Source organism: Thamnophis elegans, chromosome Z (genome assembly GCF_009769535.1).
Source record: "Thamnophis elegans isolate rThaEle1 chromosome Z, rThaEle1.pri, whole genome shotgun sequence".
NCBI lineage: Eukaryota > Metazoa > Chordata > Lepidosauria > Squamata > Colubridae > Thamnophis > Thamnophis elegans.
The window spans coordinates 144,295,673-144,308,059 of NC_045558.1; the positions used below are offsets into that span (position 1 = coordinate 144,295,673).

Here is a 12,387-nt window from a genome sequence, read left to right on the forward strand (position 1 = left end):
ACGTGGCTCACTTGCTTACCAACGGGGTCGACTCTGTCCAGGTGATCCACAAAGTCACGCTTTCCCAGGTAAACAGTCAGCTGGTGGAGACGAAGGGGAGGGGACTGTGAAGGCGGAAGCCCTCCCCTTTCCTCCGGCTCATAAGCCCCAGCTCCCCCCTTCCCCAGGCCTGAAGCCCACGGCTGCCCGGAGGCTTCTGATGCACCTGACAACTGGCATAACCTCCGGCCCGGCCCCAGGGGCCCCATCCACTTCCTCCGCCCTCTGGCCACCGGGGCAGCCCCCTCCCCACCGTGCCGAGGTTTGCCTGCACCTGTGGCTCGGCCTCTCTGGGGAGAAGAGCAGGCAGCCCAGCCTGGGAGCATCGCCTGGGAGATGCTGGGTGTCAACAAGCCTCCAGCACCGCAGCTGACACCCCGGCCCCACCTGGCCTTCCCCAGGAAGGGCCTGCTCCCCGCGGGAGGCTCCCCACCTGCCTCGCTCCTCTGCTCTGCTGCCATGGCCACCTTGGGCAGCCGAGAGGATACTCGCCCATCCCTCCCCTGGCAGCACAGCCCCACCGCCATGAGCAGCAGGCCCAGGGCCCCCCCTCTGCCGCTCACTCCTGCCTCTGCTGCCCCCCCCCACCCACAGAGAGGGGCTGCCCCCCAGCAGTCCTTGGCTGGAGTTGCTTGCACAGCTTTCTTCCTGCCCCAGGCAGGGCCCCACAGCCACGGCTCTCAGGCAGGCAGGTTAGGCTGCCAGAGGAAGGAAGCTGCTGCCCAGGCGGGGAGGAAGGAGGACAGGAAGCCACCACGGAGGAGGAGACCGGAGGGGGAGCCTCACTCCCCCCCCCCCCAGGGTGCAGGAGCCAGTGGAAGAGTCAGGGAGGGACGGGGGGGGGGGACACAGCCGGAGCCCCCCAGCCCCCTTCGCTCTGCCTGCTCCCAGCGGCCCCAAGGGGGCTTGCGTTCGTCCCCCAGCTCGGCGGAGTCCCGCTCCTTCCTCCCCCCCCCCCAGCGCAGGGAAGGGGGAGCCGAGGAAGCGCAGCCGGAGAGACTCACTTTGCAGTTGGGGCTGGACTTCTTGAAAACTCTGGGGCAGAAAAAGGAAGGAAAAAGAGGATGTGGAAAGGCAGGGCGGCAGCCGCCAACACCCCCCCCCCCCAGGCACACCGCCGCACTGACAGCCGGACTCCCCCCCCCGCCCAACGGCGCAGCGGGGGCCCCGGGAGAGCAGCGCCCAGCGGCGGGTGCGGCGCCCGCGCAGGAGGGGAGCCGCCGAGGGGCCGAAGGAGGGGAGGGGGCTGCCGCTGCCCCTCCGATCCCTCCACACGCGACCCCCCCCCCGCCTGCCGGCCGCGCCCGATCCCCACCCCCCCGCCTGCCAGGTCCTGGGCCGCGGCGGGCACCCAGCGCGGGGTCGGGGGGCGGCTGCGGGCCTCGTGGGATCGGGGCGCGGGGCCGGCACCGTTCCGGGATGCGCGCGGGGAGAAGCCCCCCACCCACCCACCCTCCGCAGACCGCCGCTGCCCCCTCGGTCCCCCCCCCCGTCCGGCGCCCACCTGGTGCCCGCTTTCTCCCCCATGCCGGCGGGGCTGCGCTGCCGCGGCTGCTACTGGCGGGGCAGCTCTGGAGGCGCGGCGCGGCGGGAGGGCGATGCGGACCGCAGGGAAGCCATGCCCGGTCCGGGCACCGTCACGTGGGCTCCGAGTCGGCCAATCGCGGCCGCCGCTCCGCCCTCGCCGGCCCCCCCCCGTCCCCGCCCTCCCGCCTCCCAGGCCCCTCGGGGCTCACCGGGGAGGGGGGCTCGGCGGGGGGGGGACTCCCGCTGGGGAGGGGGGGAGGGGGGGGACGGGGGGGGGGCGGAGGGCGGGCGCGGAGGCCTCTCTGTTTCCGGGCGGGCGGGGCGGCGCTCGGGCCCCTCTTCCCGGCATGCCCCGCGCTGCAAGGCGGCCCCGCCCCCCCCCGTCCCGCGCGCAGGCGCAGTCGGCGCCGGAAGCCCCCGGGAGCACGCGATGGCGGCGGCGTCGGTGGCGTCGGGGCTTCGCGGCGGCTCCTCGTCCTGCTCGTCTCCCGGCGGCGGAGGAGGCGGCGGAGGCGGCTCTTCCTCGTCCCCCGGCGCCGCCTCCCCCTCGCCGGCCGCCGCCTGCTCCCCGCCCCTGGGGCCGCCGTCGGGGCTGGCGCTGGAGGCGCTGGCGGGGCTGCTGCTGCCTCGGCGGGGACCCTCGGCCACGCCGCCCCCGGGGCTGCCCGGGCTGGTCCGCTGCGCCAGGGACTGCGGGGGGCAGGCGCAGGTGAGCGTCGGGTAGCCGCCTCCCCCTCCCCCTCCTCCCCCTCCTCGCCCCCCCCCATGCAGCCCCCATCCTGACCCGCCTCTCCGCCTCCCCCCCCCCCGCAGGCGTCGCCGTCGCTGAGCAGCCTCCTGGTCCTCAGCAGCGCCCGGATGGGCTCCATGAAGACGCGGTGAGTCCCTCCCCGCCTCCCTCCCTCCCCTGAGCCTCGGCCGGTGTCTGTGTGCGGGGGGGGGGGGGACTGACGCTGCTCTCCCGCCGGGCAGGTTCGAGGGCCTCTGCCTGTTGTCGCTGCTGGTGACCGAGAGCGGCTCGGAGACCTTCGCGGAGAACTGCCTGCTGTGGCTGCGGAGTCTGCAGCACCTGCTCCAGGTGAGCCTGGGAAGCCCCCTCCCCCCTCCCGAAAGGGGGAGGGTTATAGGAGCTCCGCCCCACCCACCCACCTGCCTTTCTTCCCCCCCCCCCCCAAAGTCCCAGGATCCCCCTGGCACCATGGAGCTGGCCGTGCTGGTGCTGCGTGACCTCCTGAGCTACTCTGCCCAGCTGCCGGAACTGGCCCGGGACATCGCCACCAACCACATCCCCGGACTGCTCACCTCTTTGCTGGCCCTCAAACCGGAGGTGAGACCCCTCCCCCCCCCAAAGCGGGTGGAGGCCCTTCCTCAAAGGCCCGTCCGGGCTGACCGCTTCCTTTCCTCCCCACCGCTCAGTGCCAGCTCCCTGTCCTGGAAGGATGCCAGGCGTGCATGACGTTTTACCCCCGAGCCTGTGGCTCCTTGCGGGTAAGTGCCCGGCCTCAGACGCGGAGGGCACCGTGGGCAGCCACCGCGATGGCCTCCCTGCTCACTGCTGCCTTTTCCATCCCAGGGCAAATTGGCCACCTACTTCCTGTCTTGCATGGATGCCGAAACGCCTCACCTGCAGCAAGTAAGACTCTGCCCTGTGGGGCTCACGGTACTCACGGCCGGCTAGGACCCCGCTTGTGCCGCTCTTTGCATCAGGAGTGGGAAGGGAGCGTTCCTGTTGGCTGGAATTCCCCTTCCCGGATCCTCCCGGTTGTGGGACTGGCTGGTGGGGCCAGCGATACGATCCTTCTCCAGCTGTCCTCATCTCAGAAAGTGGGGGTGGCGCCCTCCCCCCCCTTGGCTGCTCACATCACCCCTGCGGCTTTCCTTTCCCCCAGCTGGCCTGCGAGTGCTACGCGCTCCTGCCTTCTCTGGGAGCAGGTTTCGCACAGGGGCTCAAGTACCGCGAGTCCTGGGAGCAGCAGGCGCATTCTCTGGTGGCCACGCTGCACCGCCTCCTGGGCATGCTCTACGAGGGGGCCGAGACGGGTGAGTGGGAGCGAATGGTCAAGACCTTCCCGGGCCCGGCCGGCTCGCTCCTCAGCTCGTCGGCCTCTGCTTGGGCAGGTGGTCTGCCGGAGGGGCCCCCCCGGTGTCCCTGGGCGTCCGATGGAGCCCAGTTGCGTTCCCATGCGGGGGCAGCCGGTGGCCCAGAGTTGGCGAAAGAAGCTTTACGCCCCGCTCTCCCCTTCAGAACCGCTGCACTACGATGGGCCGGGAGAGGAAGTGCTGCTGCCGCCGCTGCGGGACGAAGAGACCAGCTCCCTCCTCCTCCTCCTGGCAAAACGCCGGTTTGCGGCTTTGGCCAAATGCCTCTGCCGGATGCTCAGGTCCGGCCTTGACCCGGGGCCCCTCCCTCTCTGGCTGCCCCTGCCAGGCTGGGGCCCCCGTCTCCACCTGCTCCTCCCCCCTGCTCTTTCAGGAACGATTTTGGGGCACCTGTCGCGGTCCCCGCCCAGGCCATCCTGGACCTCGTCTGCCGAGCCCTCGACGTCTCTGTGAAGAACATGGTGAGCTTCCCCTCGTAACCAGCCGGGAGGTCTTCCGGAGCAAAGGGAGGAGGAGAAGGGGGGCTTGGGGACAAGAGCCGCCCAGGAAGGAAGGCGCAGGGGGTTCCTTCGTGGCTCAGGATGGCGGGGGCTGCCGAGTGGCCTTAGGGGGCAGCGGGCAGTGCTGGGATTACCCAGAGAAGCATTCTTTTGTCACTTGGGGAGGGGGATCTTTTGCAAGGCTTTGCAGTCAGAGCCGGCCGTGCTGGTTCTGTGCTACTCAGACCCCCTGGGAGCCCGGAGGGGGGGGTGATGGCTGACCCTCCCCCTGCTTTCAGAGCTGGTTTGGCGATGGACCCCTCCGGATGCTGCTGCTCCCCTCAATCCACCTGGAGGCCCTGGACCTCCTGGCTGCCCTCATCGTGGCGTAAGTGGGGGGGAGGAGGAGGAGGGGGGCTGGGGGCTTGTGCCGGACCCTCAAAGCAGGCAGCCTCTCTTCTCCCTCCTGCAGTTGCGGTCCTCGCTTGGTGCGGTTTGGGGGAATCCTCTGCCGCCTCTTTCCCCAGGTGCTGAACGTGTGGCGGGCTGGCCAGGATCTGCCCTCCCCCGGGCTGCAGAGACCTTACAGGTTGGTGGCGGAAGGTCTCTGGGGACGGCTGCTGGGCGGTGGGGACCCGGTTGACCGCCACTGGCCCAACCCTTTGGCTGGAGCTGCTGGCAGGGATGCCCCCACCCCTGGGGGGGCCAGCATGATGAGGAGCCCTTGCCCCCTTCGCTCTCCTCAGTGCGGTTCGGGCTCGGCTGTACCAGGTCCTGGATCTGTGGGTACAAGTGGCCGGAGCAGCCTCGGGGGTCCTGCTGGGGCACAGCAGCCAAAGCGATGCCCTGCTGGGACACCTGATCAACGACATCAGCCCCCCCAGTGACACCCTGAAGGTGAGTCTCCCCTTCTCCCCCCCCGGGAGGAGCCCAGGAGGCAAGGCCTGCGCTCCCTCACCTGCTTTGCCCCCCCCTCCTCCTCCTCCTCCCCCCAGATCCAGCCGAGCCCCCCCTCGGAGGGGAAGCCCAGCGCCGCCAAGAAGCCCAAACTGTCCGCGGTGGGCGGCCTCGGGTGCCCGTTCCGTAAGCACGACCCCCAGGCCAACAGCGACGTCTGCCTGGCAGCCTTGCAAGGTGACTTTTGCTGGGGTTGGGGGGAGACGGAGGCCCCGAAAGGCCCGGGGTGCGTGGGGACGGGCGGGGCTCCCCCTTCCTGGCAGGGGCCGAGGGCAGCCCAAGCGTCTCTCTCTTGCAGGCCTCAGCCGGGTCATCCTCCTCTCCGGCAGCCTCATGAAGGAGCCGCTCCACACGGTGAGCCAGGCCGATTCCACGGCCGCTGGAGCCTCGGCTGTCCCAGGATGTGTGGGGTTTGGGAGGGAGGAGAGCCCTCTGCACATGCTCAGAGCCCCCTGGCGCCCACAGGAGGCGCTCTTGGGTCTTCCAAACACACAGGGCAGCTCTCCCCCCCCCCTCTTCCTGCTGCTCCTGCTGAGGCCTTCGCCCTCTTCTTCCCCCCCTCCCCAGAGGCTGCAGGAGCTGGCCATCCCGCTGCTCATCCAGCTGGGCCAGGCAGAGATGCCCCTGGGCTCCCCCTACGCCAGAGCCGGCTGCAGGCGCGAACTCTACCGGCTCCTGCTGGCCTTGAGCCTCTCTCCGGCCCCTGCCTGCCCCCCACCTCTGCACTGCGCCCTGCGGCTGCTGAGCCAGGGCCGCACGGATCCCAACCTGCTGGTGAGGCTCCTTCCCCTCCCGGAGGGAGATCCGGGGCCCCTGGCTTAGCCAGGCTGACTGGGAGAGCAGGGCCCCAGGACCCTCCCCCCCCCTTGGGGTCCTTCAGGGAGGGGCCCTTTGCTTTGCCCTGGGGGAGGCCTGAACGGGCGGCTCTTCTCCGGGCCTGTCGAGTGGGGTGTTCGTTCCGCCTCTTCCTCCCGCAGGTCTCCTCCTTCTGCACAGAGGCCGCCGTCATCTGCAGCGCCCTCCTTCACCCTCGGGTGCCCTCCTTGCAGCTCCCCCTGGCGGCCCCTCCTGCCCACCTGCCCGCCTCCTCGGAGGTCTCCCCTGCCGCGGCGGTTGCAGCCGCCACCCTCTCCCCCTTCTGCCCGGCCGTCCCGGTGCCCTTCCCTGCCCCCCGCCCCCTCCCCCTGGCCCCTGGGCCTCTCCCCCCCAACTCTCTGGGCCTGCCCCTGCCTGGGCTCGCGGCCCCTCAGCCGCCCCCCCGGCTTATCCCCGAGGAGCCCCTCCCCCCTCCATCGCCAGGCACGGCAGAGACGGCTGCCCTGGCCACTGGAGCCAAGTTGCGCCGCTCCGTGTTCGTCCATTACGACAAGGAGGAAGAGGAGGACGTAGAGATCTCTCTGGAGAGCGACTCGGACGACAGCGTGGTCATCGTGCCCAAGGGGCAACTGGGGAAGATGACCAGCACCCTTAACTCTGCCCCCCTCCCTGCACCCGCCCTGCCCCCCGCCCCCCTGCCCGCCCCCCCTCCCCCTCCTCCTCCTCTCCCCACTTCCCCTCTGGTGGCCTGTGAGGAGGAGGCCCCCCTGGAGCCCCCAGCGCCCCTTTCCCTCGGGATCCCACCACCACCTGCGCCGGCCGCGCCGGTGCTGCCGCCTTCCCCGGTGGCGGTGGCTGCCGAAGCCCCCCTTCCTGCTCTACTGGAGGAGGACCCCACCGTCATCAACATCAACAGCAGCGAGGAAGAGGAGGAGGAGGAGGAAGAGGAGGACTTCCCAGAGGACGAAGAGTACCTGGACGAGGAGGAGGAGGAGGTGAGGACGGCCTGCTGCTCCTGGCCTCAAACCCCCCCTCCCTCCTCTGTGGGGTGGGGGGGAACCAAGCGTTCCTTGGGGAAGGGCAGTTATGGTGGAGACCACGGCTCCCGTCCCTGGGCCGAGTGGCTGGAGGGTGGCCAGCCGTCATCCCTTGGCAGAGCAGCTGCTTTGGGTGTGCGTCTGTGTTTGTGTGTGTGTGTGTGTGCTCAGAAGCCTCTCTCTCTCCCCCCTCCCCTTGGGCTGGCCAGGAGGAAGAGTTTGATGAAGAGGAGGGGGACTTTGAGGAGGAGATGGATGAGGAAGACGATGACTTTGATGATGACGAGGAGGGCCTGACGGAGGAGGAAGAGGAGGAGGAGGAGGAGGAGGAAGGCCTGACGGACGAGGAAGAGGAGGGAGAGGTGGGGCTGCCTCCTCCTCCTCTGCCCCGAAGGAACGAAGACGACCCTCCAGCGCTCCTGCCGGCTGTGAAGGACGGGGCCCTCAATCTGGTGGAGGAGGAGGAGGAGGAGGATGGGGCCGCTGGGCTACTGATGGAGGTCGAGGAGGAAGCCTTCCACCCCCCTGAGGAGCAGGAGGAGCAGGAGGAAGAGGAGGGAGAGCGGACGGTGGGGCCCCTGCTGCTGCTGAAGGCGGAGGGCGACACGGCCTTGCCTCTGCTCCCTGGGGCCCAGTCCCTCCCTCCGCCTCCCCTGCAGGAGGGGCCCGGCCCACTGGGGCCCCCCATGGACCAGGAGGGCCACTCTGAGCAGAAGGAGAGTGCCGGGGGGGCAGCCCCTGCAGGCTCACTGCAGCCGGAGGAGGCCCCCCTCCGCACGGGCTCCAGCGGGGACCGGGGCCAGCCCAGCCCAGGCTCTGCAGCTGCGCAGGGGGAGACGGAGAAGCCGCCGCCGCAGCCGGACGAAGAGGTGGTGGAAGTGAAGGAGAAGGAGGTGAGATCCGGGGAGGGCCAGCTGGGGGCGGAGGGGGGGGCTGGGGAGGGGCCAAAGGGAGGCTCAGGAGCCCCAGGGCAAATGCCCTTTGCTTGGGTGGGTGGAGTGGTGGTCTGTGTTCAGAGCAAAGGGGCAACCCCCCCCCTTTCAGGCAATCTGCTTGCCTGTGCTAGCCTCATTGGCCCTGGTGTTTGGGGGGGAGCCAGTAAGTTCAGAGGACGCCTGGATGAGTTTCTTGGCAGCACTTGGAGTCAACTGCTTTCCTTTTCCTGTGGAGCTTCTGGGTTTCCTGGCAGAGCCCTTTGTGCCAAGGGGCAGCTCGGGGGTCTCCAGTCCAAGCTTTAGGGGAGTCTGATTCAGTTCAGCTTTGTCCAGACTGCCCTTAGCTGGCCTGGTTTATGGGGCCGTCTATGGCAGTGTTTCTCAACCTTGGTCACTTGAAGATGTCCGGACTTCAATTCCCAGCATTTGCTGGCTGGGGGATTCTGGGAGTTGAAGTCCGGACATCTTCAAGTGGCCAAGGTTGGGAAACACTGGTCTACGGAATGTCCCCCACCCCGAGAGGGAGGGGAGCTTTGGACTCCCTGGCCAGGGCCCGCTCAGAGCTGCCCTGTGTGCCCCCTCCCCTGTTCCCTGGGCAGGGAGAAGCCTGGGCTGTCTGTAACCCCCCCAATCTCTCCAGATGAATGCTGGCTGCTCAGCCCCACTGCTTCCCCCCTGCTCCAGTCTGGGGAGGGGCCACTGGGAGGCCCTGCCTGGCTCTGCATGGAATAAGGGAAAAGCAGTTTGGGGAGATGGCGAGGACATTAGTGGGGACCAGGAAGAGGGTTCCCACCCGGCTGAAGAGGCTTCGTCCCCCTTGGGAGCAGCCCTTCCCCTCCCCCCCACTGGGCCTTTGGGGACGGAGGGGGGGAAGCTGTGGCTTCTGGTCAGCCTTCACTGCCGGCACCGCTCCCTGAAGCAGAAGCCTCTCGGTGACCCCCGGCCCGGGCGCTCCTGTTGCAAGCCCTGTCAGGGGCTTTGAGCCGGTGGGCTGCCCAGCTGACGTGGCTCTTTCCCCCCCCCCTCAGGCCGGAGCCCTGGACGAGACGGAGGCGATGCTGGCGGACTTCGTGGACTGTCCGCCGGACGAGGAGAAGGACCCCGCCCAGCCCTGCTCCTGAGAAGAGCAACCAGCTGTCAGCATCACTCTTTTTTCCCTTTGCTGTTTTTTACTGTGGAAGTTCAATAAAGTTTCTCCCTTCTCGTGCACCGACTCTGCGTTGTTGGGAGGGGCGCGCGGCGCCCGAGGCGGCGGTGTCCGGGGCCGCCTTCCTTTCCTGCGCTCCTGGCGGGGCTGGGTGGGCGCTCTCCGCCCCGCGGGAAGGGATTGCAAGCGGCGGCTGTTGCGAAGGGGGCTGTTCCGTGTGACGCCAGCAGGGGGAGCCGCTTCTGCGCCGTCCCAGCCCTCCCTTCAGGCTCCGAGGGCGCGCTCTGCCGTTCAGCCCGCGTGCTGTTCCCCCCCTCCCACCGCTTTCCTCGCCTGTTGGATCGGCGCCCGGCGCGCGCAACCGCCGGCGCGCGACTCCGCTGTGGCCCCGCCCCCTCGGCCGCGTCCATCGCTTCCCGGCGCAGGGGAAGCCAGCGAAGCAGCGTCGGCGCCCCCCGCTCCCTCGCGCCAGTGGTGGCGCTCCCCTGGTGACCTGCCAAGGGCAGCCGGCGGCGGCGGACTCTCCATCAGCAGCGGCGGCGGCGGGACGGTCGGAGCGTCGGTCGGTCGCCCGGTGGCGTTTCTGCGGGGCGATGGCTTCGCTGTTGTGCTGCGGGCCGAAGATGGCCGCCTGCGGGATCGTGCTCAGCGTCTGGGGGGTCATCATGCTGGTAAGAGCGGGCGCTTCCTTCGGGAGCTCCTGTCCGCTGCCCCGGAAGGCGCCGCTCGGCTCCCGGCCCCTCCAGGCGCCCGAGGGAGCGGTGGGCGCAGGGGTCTCCCCCCCCCAGTGCCGGCCAGGTGGCGGGCCCGGGAGGGAGGGAGGGGCTGGGCTGGCTGGCGACCCTCCTGCCATTCCTCCCCTGGCCGCTCCCCGCAGGTGCTCCTGGGCCTCTTCTTCAACGTCCACTCCGCCGTCCTGATCGAAGACGTCCCCGTCAAAGAGGAGGACTTCAAGTGAGTCGGGCTCTCCAGGGGGGCTGCCTGCCTGCCTGCCTTCCCCTTCTGCCGGGGTCTTCGGCGTGCGCGGTGGGGGGGGGGGATGCGGGCAAGGGCACTGAGCCCCCGTCTCCCCTCTCGGCCACAGGTCCGGGGTATCCGCCATCCACGCGCTGTACGACCAAGTCAGCTACAACTGCTTCATCGCCGCCGGCCTCTACTTCATCCTGGGGGGCTTCTGCTTCTGCCAAGTGCGCCTCAACAAGCGGAAGGAGTACCTGGTCCGCTAACGGCCCCCACCCTCCTCTCCTGCAGCCCCCCTCCATCCCTCCCCCCCTTTGACAGACCCCCTCCCCCCACCCCGTGCAGGGAGGCTGCTCTCTGGGGCGAGGGGGGAGGGAGCCCCTTTTCCTCCTTCGCCCTTGGTTCCCTTCATTTCACCCTAAGGGTCAGTCGGCACCGCCCTTCCTCTTTCGCCCTGGGGCTGGACCAAAACAGAAGAAGTGCCATGTTGTGTAAATAGCCTCCCTCCCCCCCTCCCTCCCCTCTTTGGGAACCTTCCTGGCTCCAAGGTGGGGCCTCCATTTGCCCCGCTTGCCGGCAGCCAGCCCGCCCCGGTTTGAGCCGTCTTCGTGCGTCTGTTTTGTCCTGATCGCAATGCTGCTTTGCCCAGGAGGCTGCCACGAAGGAAGCCTCCGTCACCCGGGGGCGTGGGGGTAGCGGGGCTGGCATGGGGCGCCCCACTGCGTGCCTCCTCCCGGGGGAAGGAAAGGCTCGGGGCGGCCCCTGGGGCGGGACGGGGGGGGCAGCCCTGCTCCGGTACGTGGAAGACTCGTGTGTGCAATAAACAACCTTGGATCTGGCTCTTCGGCTCTTCTTTCCAGGGGGGGGGGCGGGGGGGGGCCCTGCGGGGGAGAGGGGGGGGAGGCCGCCGGAGGGTTTCCTGAAGGGGGGAGCTGGGGGGGCGTTTCTTCCTGGCAGAATTGCCTTCTCCTGCGGAGGGGGGGGAAGCGACGCGGGCCGGGGTTCCTCTCGGCGGACCGACGGACCCCGTTGCCGCTCGCGAGAAAGGCCGAAGAGCCCTCGGTCCCATCGTCCGCGGCCGGCGCAGGACCGGGGGCTTCCCACGTGACGCCTCGCATCATAGAGTTCCCCGAAGGAGCGCCCTGGCGGGAGAGCGCATGCGTGCGGGCGCTCCGCCGAGGGAACCGCCGCCGCCGCCGCCGCCATGACCTCCGCCTCCACCAAGGTACCGGGCGGCCGGGGCGCTTCTGGGGGCTCGCCGAGCGCCCGCCGCCCCGGCTGACCGCCTTTCCCGACCGCAGGTGGGCGAGATCTTCTCCGCGGCCGGCGCCGCCTTCACCAAGCTGGGCGAACTGACGATGCAGCTGCACCCGGTGGCCGACTCCTGCCCGGCCGGGTGAGCGGGGGTCCCCGGAGGGGGCGGGCGGAGGGAGGGGAGGCCGAGGGCGCTGACTGTCCGCGTCCCGCAGGGCCAAGTGGACGGACGCCGAGATCGCCCTCCTGCGGGCCTCCGTGCAGCGCTTCGGCGACGACCTGCACCGCATCAGCGCCCTCATCAAGGACCGCACCGTGTAAGCCCCGCCCACGCCCCGCCCCCCCCGCGCGCCCCTCCCTCCCTCCCGCCCCCCGCCCGCTGACCGCTCCCCCTCCCTCTTCCCCCCCCCCCCCCCAGGGCTCAGCTGAAGGGGGCGGCCAAGCGGAAGGCTTACGAGGACTCCGGGCTGCCCCCGCCGCCCCCCGCCGACTCCCCCAAGAAGCCCCCCGGCCGCAAGCCGCCCGCCGCCCCGCCGCCCGAGCCGCCCGCCGCCAAGAAGCCCAAGGCGGACCTGACCCTCAGCGCCCTCAACGACGCCGACGCGCCCCGGGAGGAGGGCGAGGGGCTGGCGGGAGAGGCGCCCCCCCCGACGGCCAAGAAGCTCAGCTTCGACCAGGGTAAGGGCGGGCGGGGGGGGGGGCGAGAGGGGGGGGTCCCGCTGCCCCCTCCTCCCCGGCTGAGCCTCCGCCCCCCCCCCCCAGCGCTCTCCCTCTCCCCCTTTCTCTCTCTCTCTCTTGCAGACAGCCTGAACCTGGAGCCCGGATTCCTCCTGACGCCCGGCGGAGCCGATCTGCCGCTGCTGTCCCGCTGAGCCTCCCCGGCTTCTGCCTCCCTCCCTCCCTCCCTCCCTCCCTCCCTCGGGCAGGGCCTGGCGGTAGGGGGCGCCCCGCCCCGGGCCTCTGCCTCTTCTTGTCCTGGAGCCCAATAAAGGCTGCTGTGCTCTGCTTGGCTCTCCCGGGTGCGTCTGTTGGGGGCCAGGAGGGCGACCCGGCGGCAGGGCCCCCCCTCTCTCCAGCAGCACCAGGAACACCGGCCAGCAGCAGAGGTGCCAGTGTTGAGGTGCTGCTAGAGCTGG

At 70.2% G+C, this 12,387-nt stretch overlaps 3 protein-coding genes across 8 annotated transcripts; all 3 read left to right on the forward strand.

Moving 5' to 3' along the window:
• The first annotated feature begins 1,946 nt into the window (after positions 1-1,946).
• On the forward strand, positions 1,947-9,099 carry PELP1 (proline, glutamate and leucine rich protein 1). 2 transcript variants are annotated; one of them, XM_032236913.1, is made up of 18 exons: positions 1,947-2,275; positions 2,380-2,444; positions 2,539-2,644; positions 2,744-2,893; positions 2,983-3,054; positions 3,140-3,199; positions 3,456-3,606; positions 3,812-3,947; positions 4,040-4,127; positions 4,445-4,533; positions 4,618-4,734; positions 4,892-5,042; positions 5,141-5,279; positions 5,401-5,456; positions 5,670-5,876; positions 6,080-6,913; positions 7,165-7,848; positions 8,919-9,099. In XM_032236913.1, the coding sequence occupies exons 1-18, from the start codon at positions 1,997-1,999 to the stop codon at positions 9,009-9,011; spliced, it is 3,477 nt and encodes a 1,158-aa protein (XP_032092804.1). In that variant the 5' UTR covers positions 1,947-1,996; the 3' UTR covers positions 9,012-9,099. The 2 variants fall into 2 exon arrangements, with proteins under 2 accessions (XP_032092804.1, XP_032092805.1); XM_032236914.1 differs by having other exon boundaries at positions 7,414-7,848.
• Positions 9,100-9,417: 318 nt separating this feature from the next.
• Positions 9,418-10,836, forward strand: RNASEK (ribonuclease K). Its single transcript, XM_032238089.1, has 3 exons — positions 9,418-9,708; positions 9,915-9,991; positions 10,122-10,836. Exons 1-3 carry the CDS (start codon positions 9,631-9,633, stop codon positions 10,261-10,263), a joined length of 297 nt encoding a protein of 98 aa, XP_032093980.1. The 5' UTR covers positions 9,418-9,630; the 3' UTR covers positions 10,264-10,836.
• A 110-nt stretch (positions 10,837-10,946) lies between these two features.
• On the forward strand, positions 10,947-12,256 carry CZH17orf49 (chromosome Z C17orf49 homolog). Of its 5 annotated transcripts, none has more exons than XM_032238084.1 (5): positions 10,977-11,222; positions 11,299-11,393; positions 11,467-11,568; positions 11,670-11,929; positions 12,014-12,256. In XM_032238084.1, exons 1-5 carry the CDS (start codon positions 11,202-11,204, stop codon positions 12,121-12,123), a joined length of 588 nt encoding a protein of 195 aa, XP_032093975.1. In that variant the 5' UTR covers positions 10,977-11,201; the 3' UTR covers positions 12,124-12,256. The 5 variants fall into 5 exon arrangements, with proteins under 5 accessions (XP_032093977.1, XP_032093979.1, XP_032093975.1 ...); XM_032238087.1 differs by having other exon boundaries at positions 10,985-11,222; positions 12,057-12,256; XM_032238085.1 differs by having other exon boundaries at positions 10,990-11,222; positions 12,053-12,256.
• Positions 12,257-12,387: the final 131 nt, after the last annotated feature.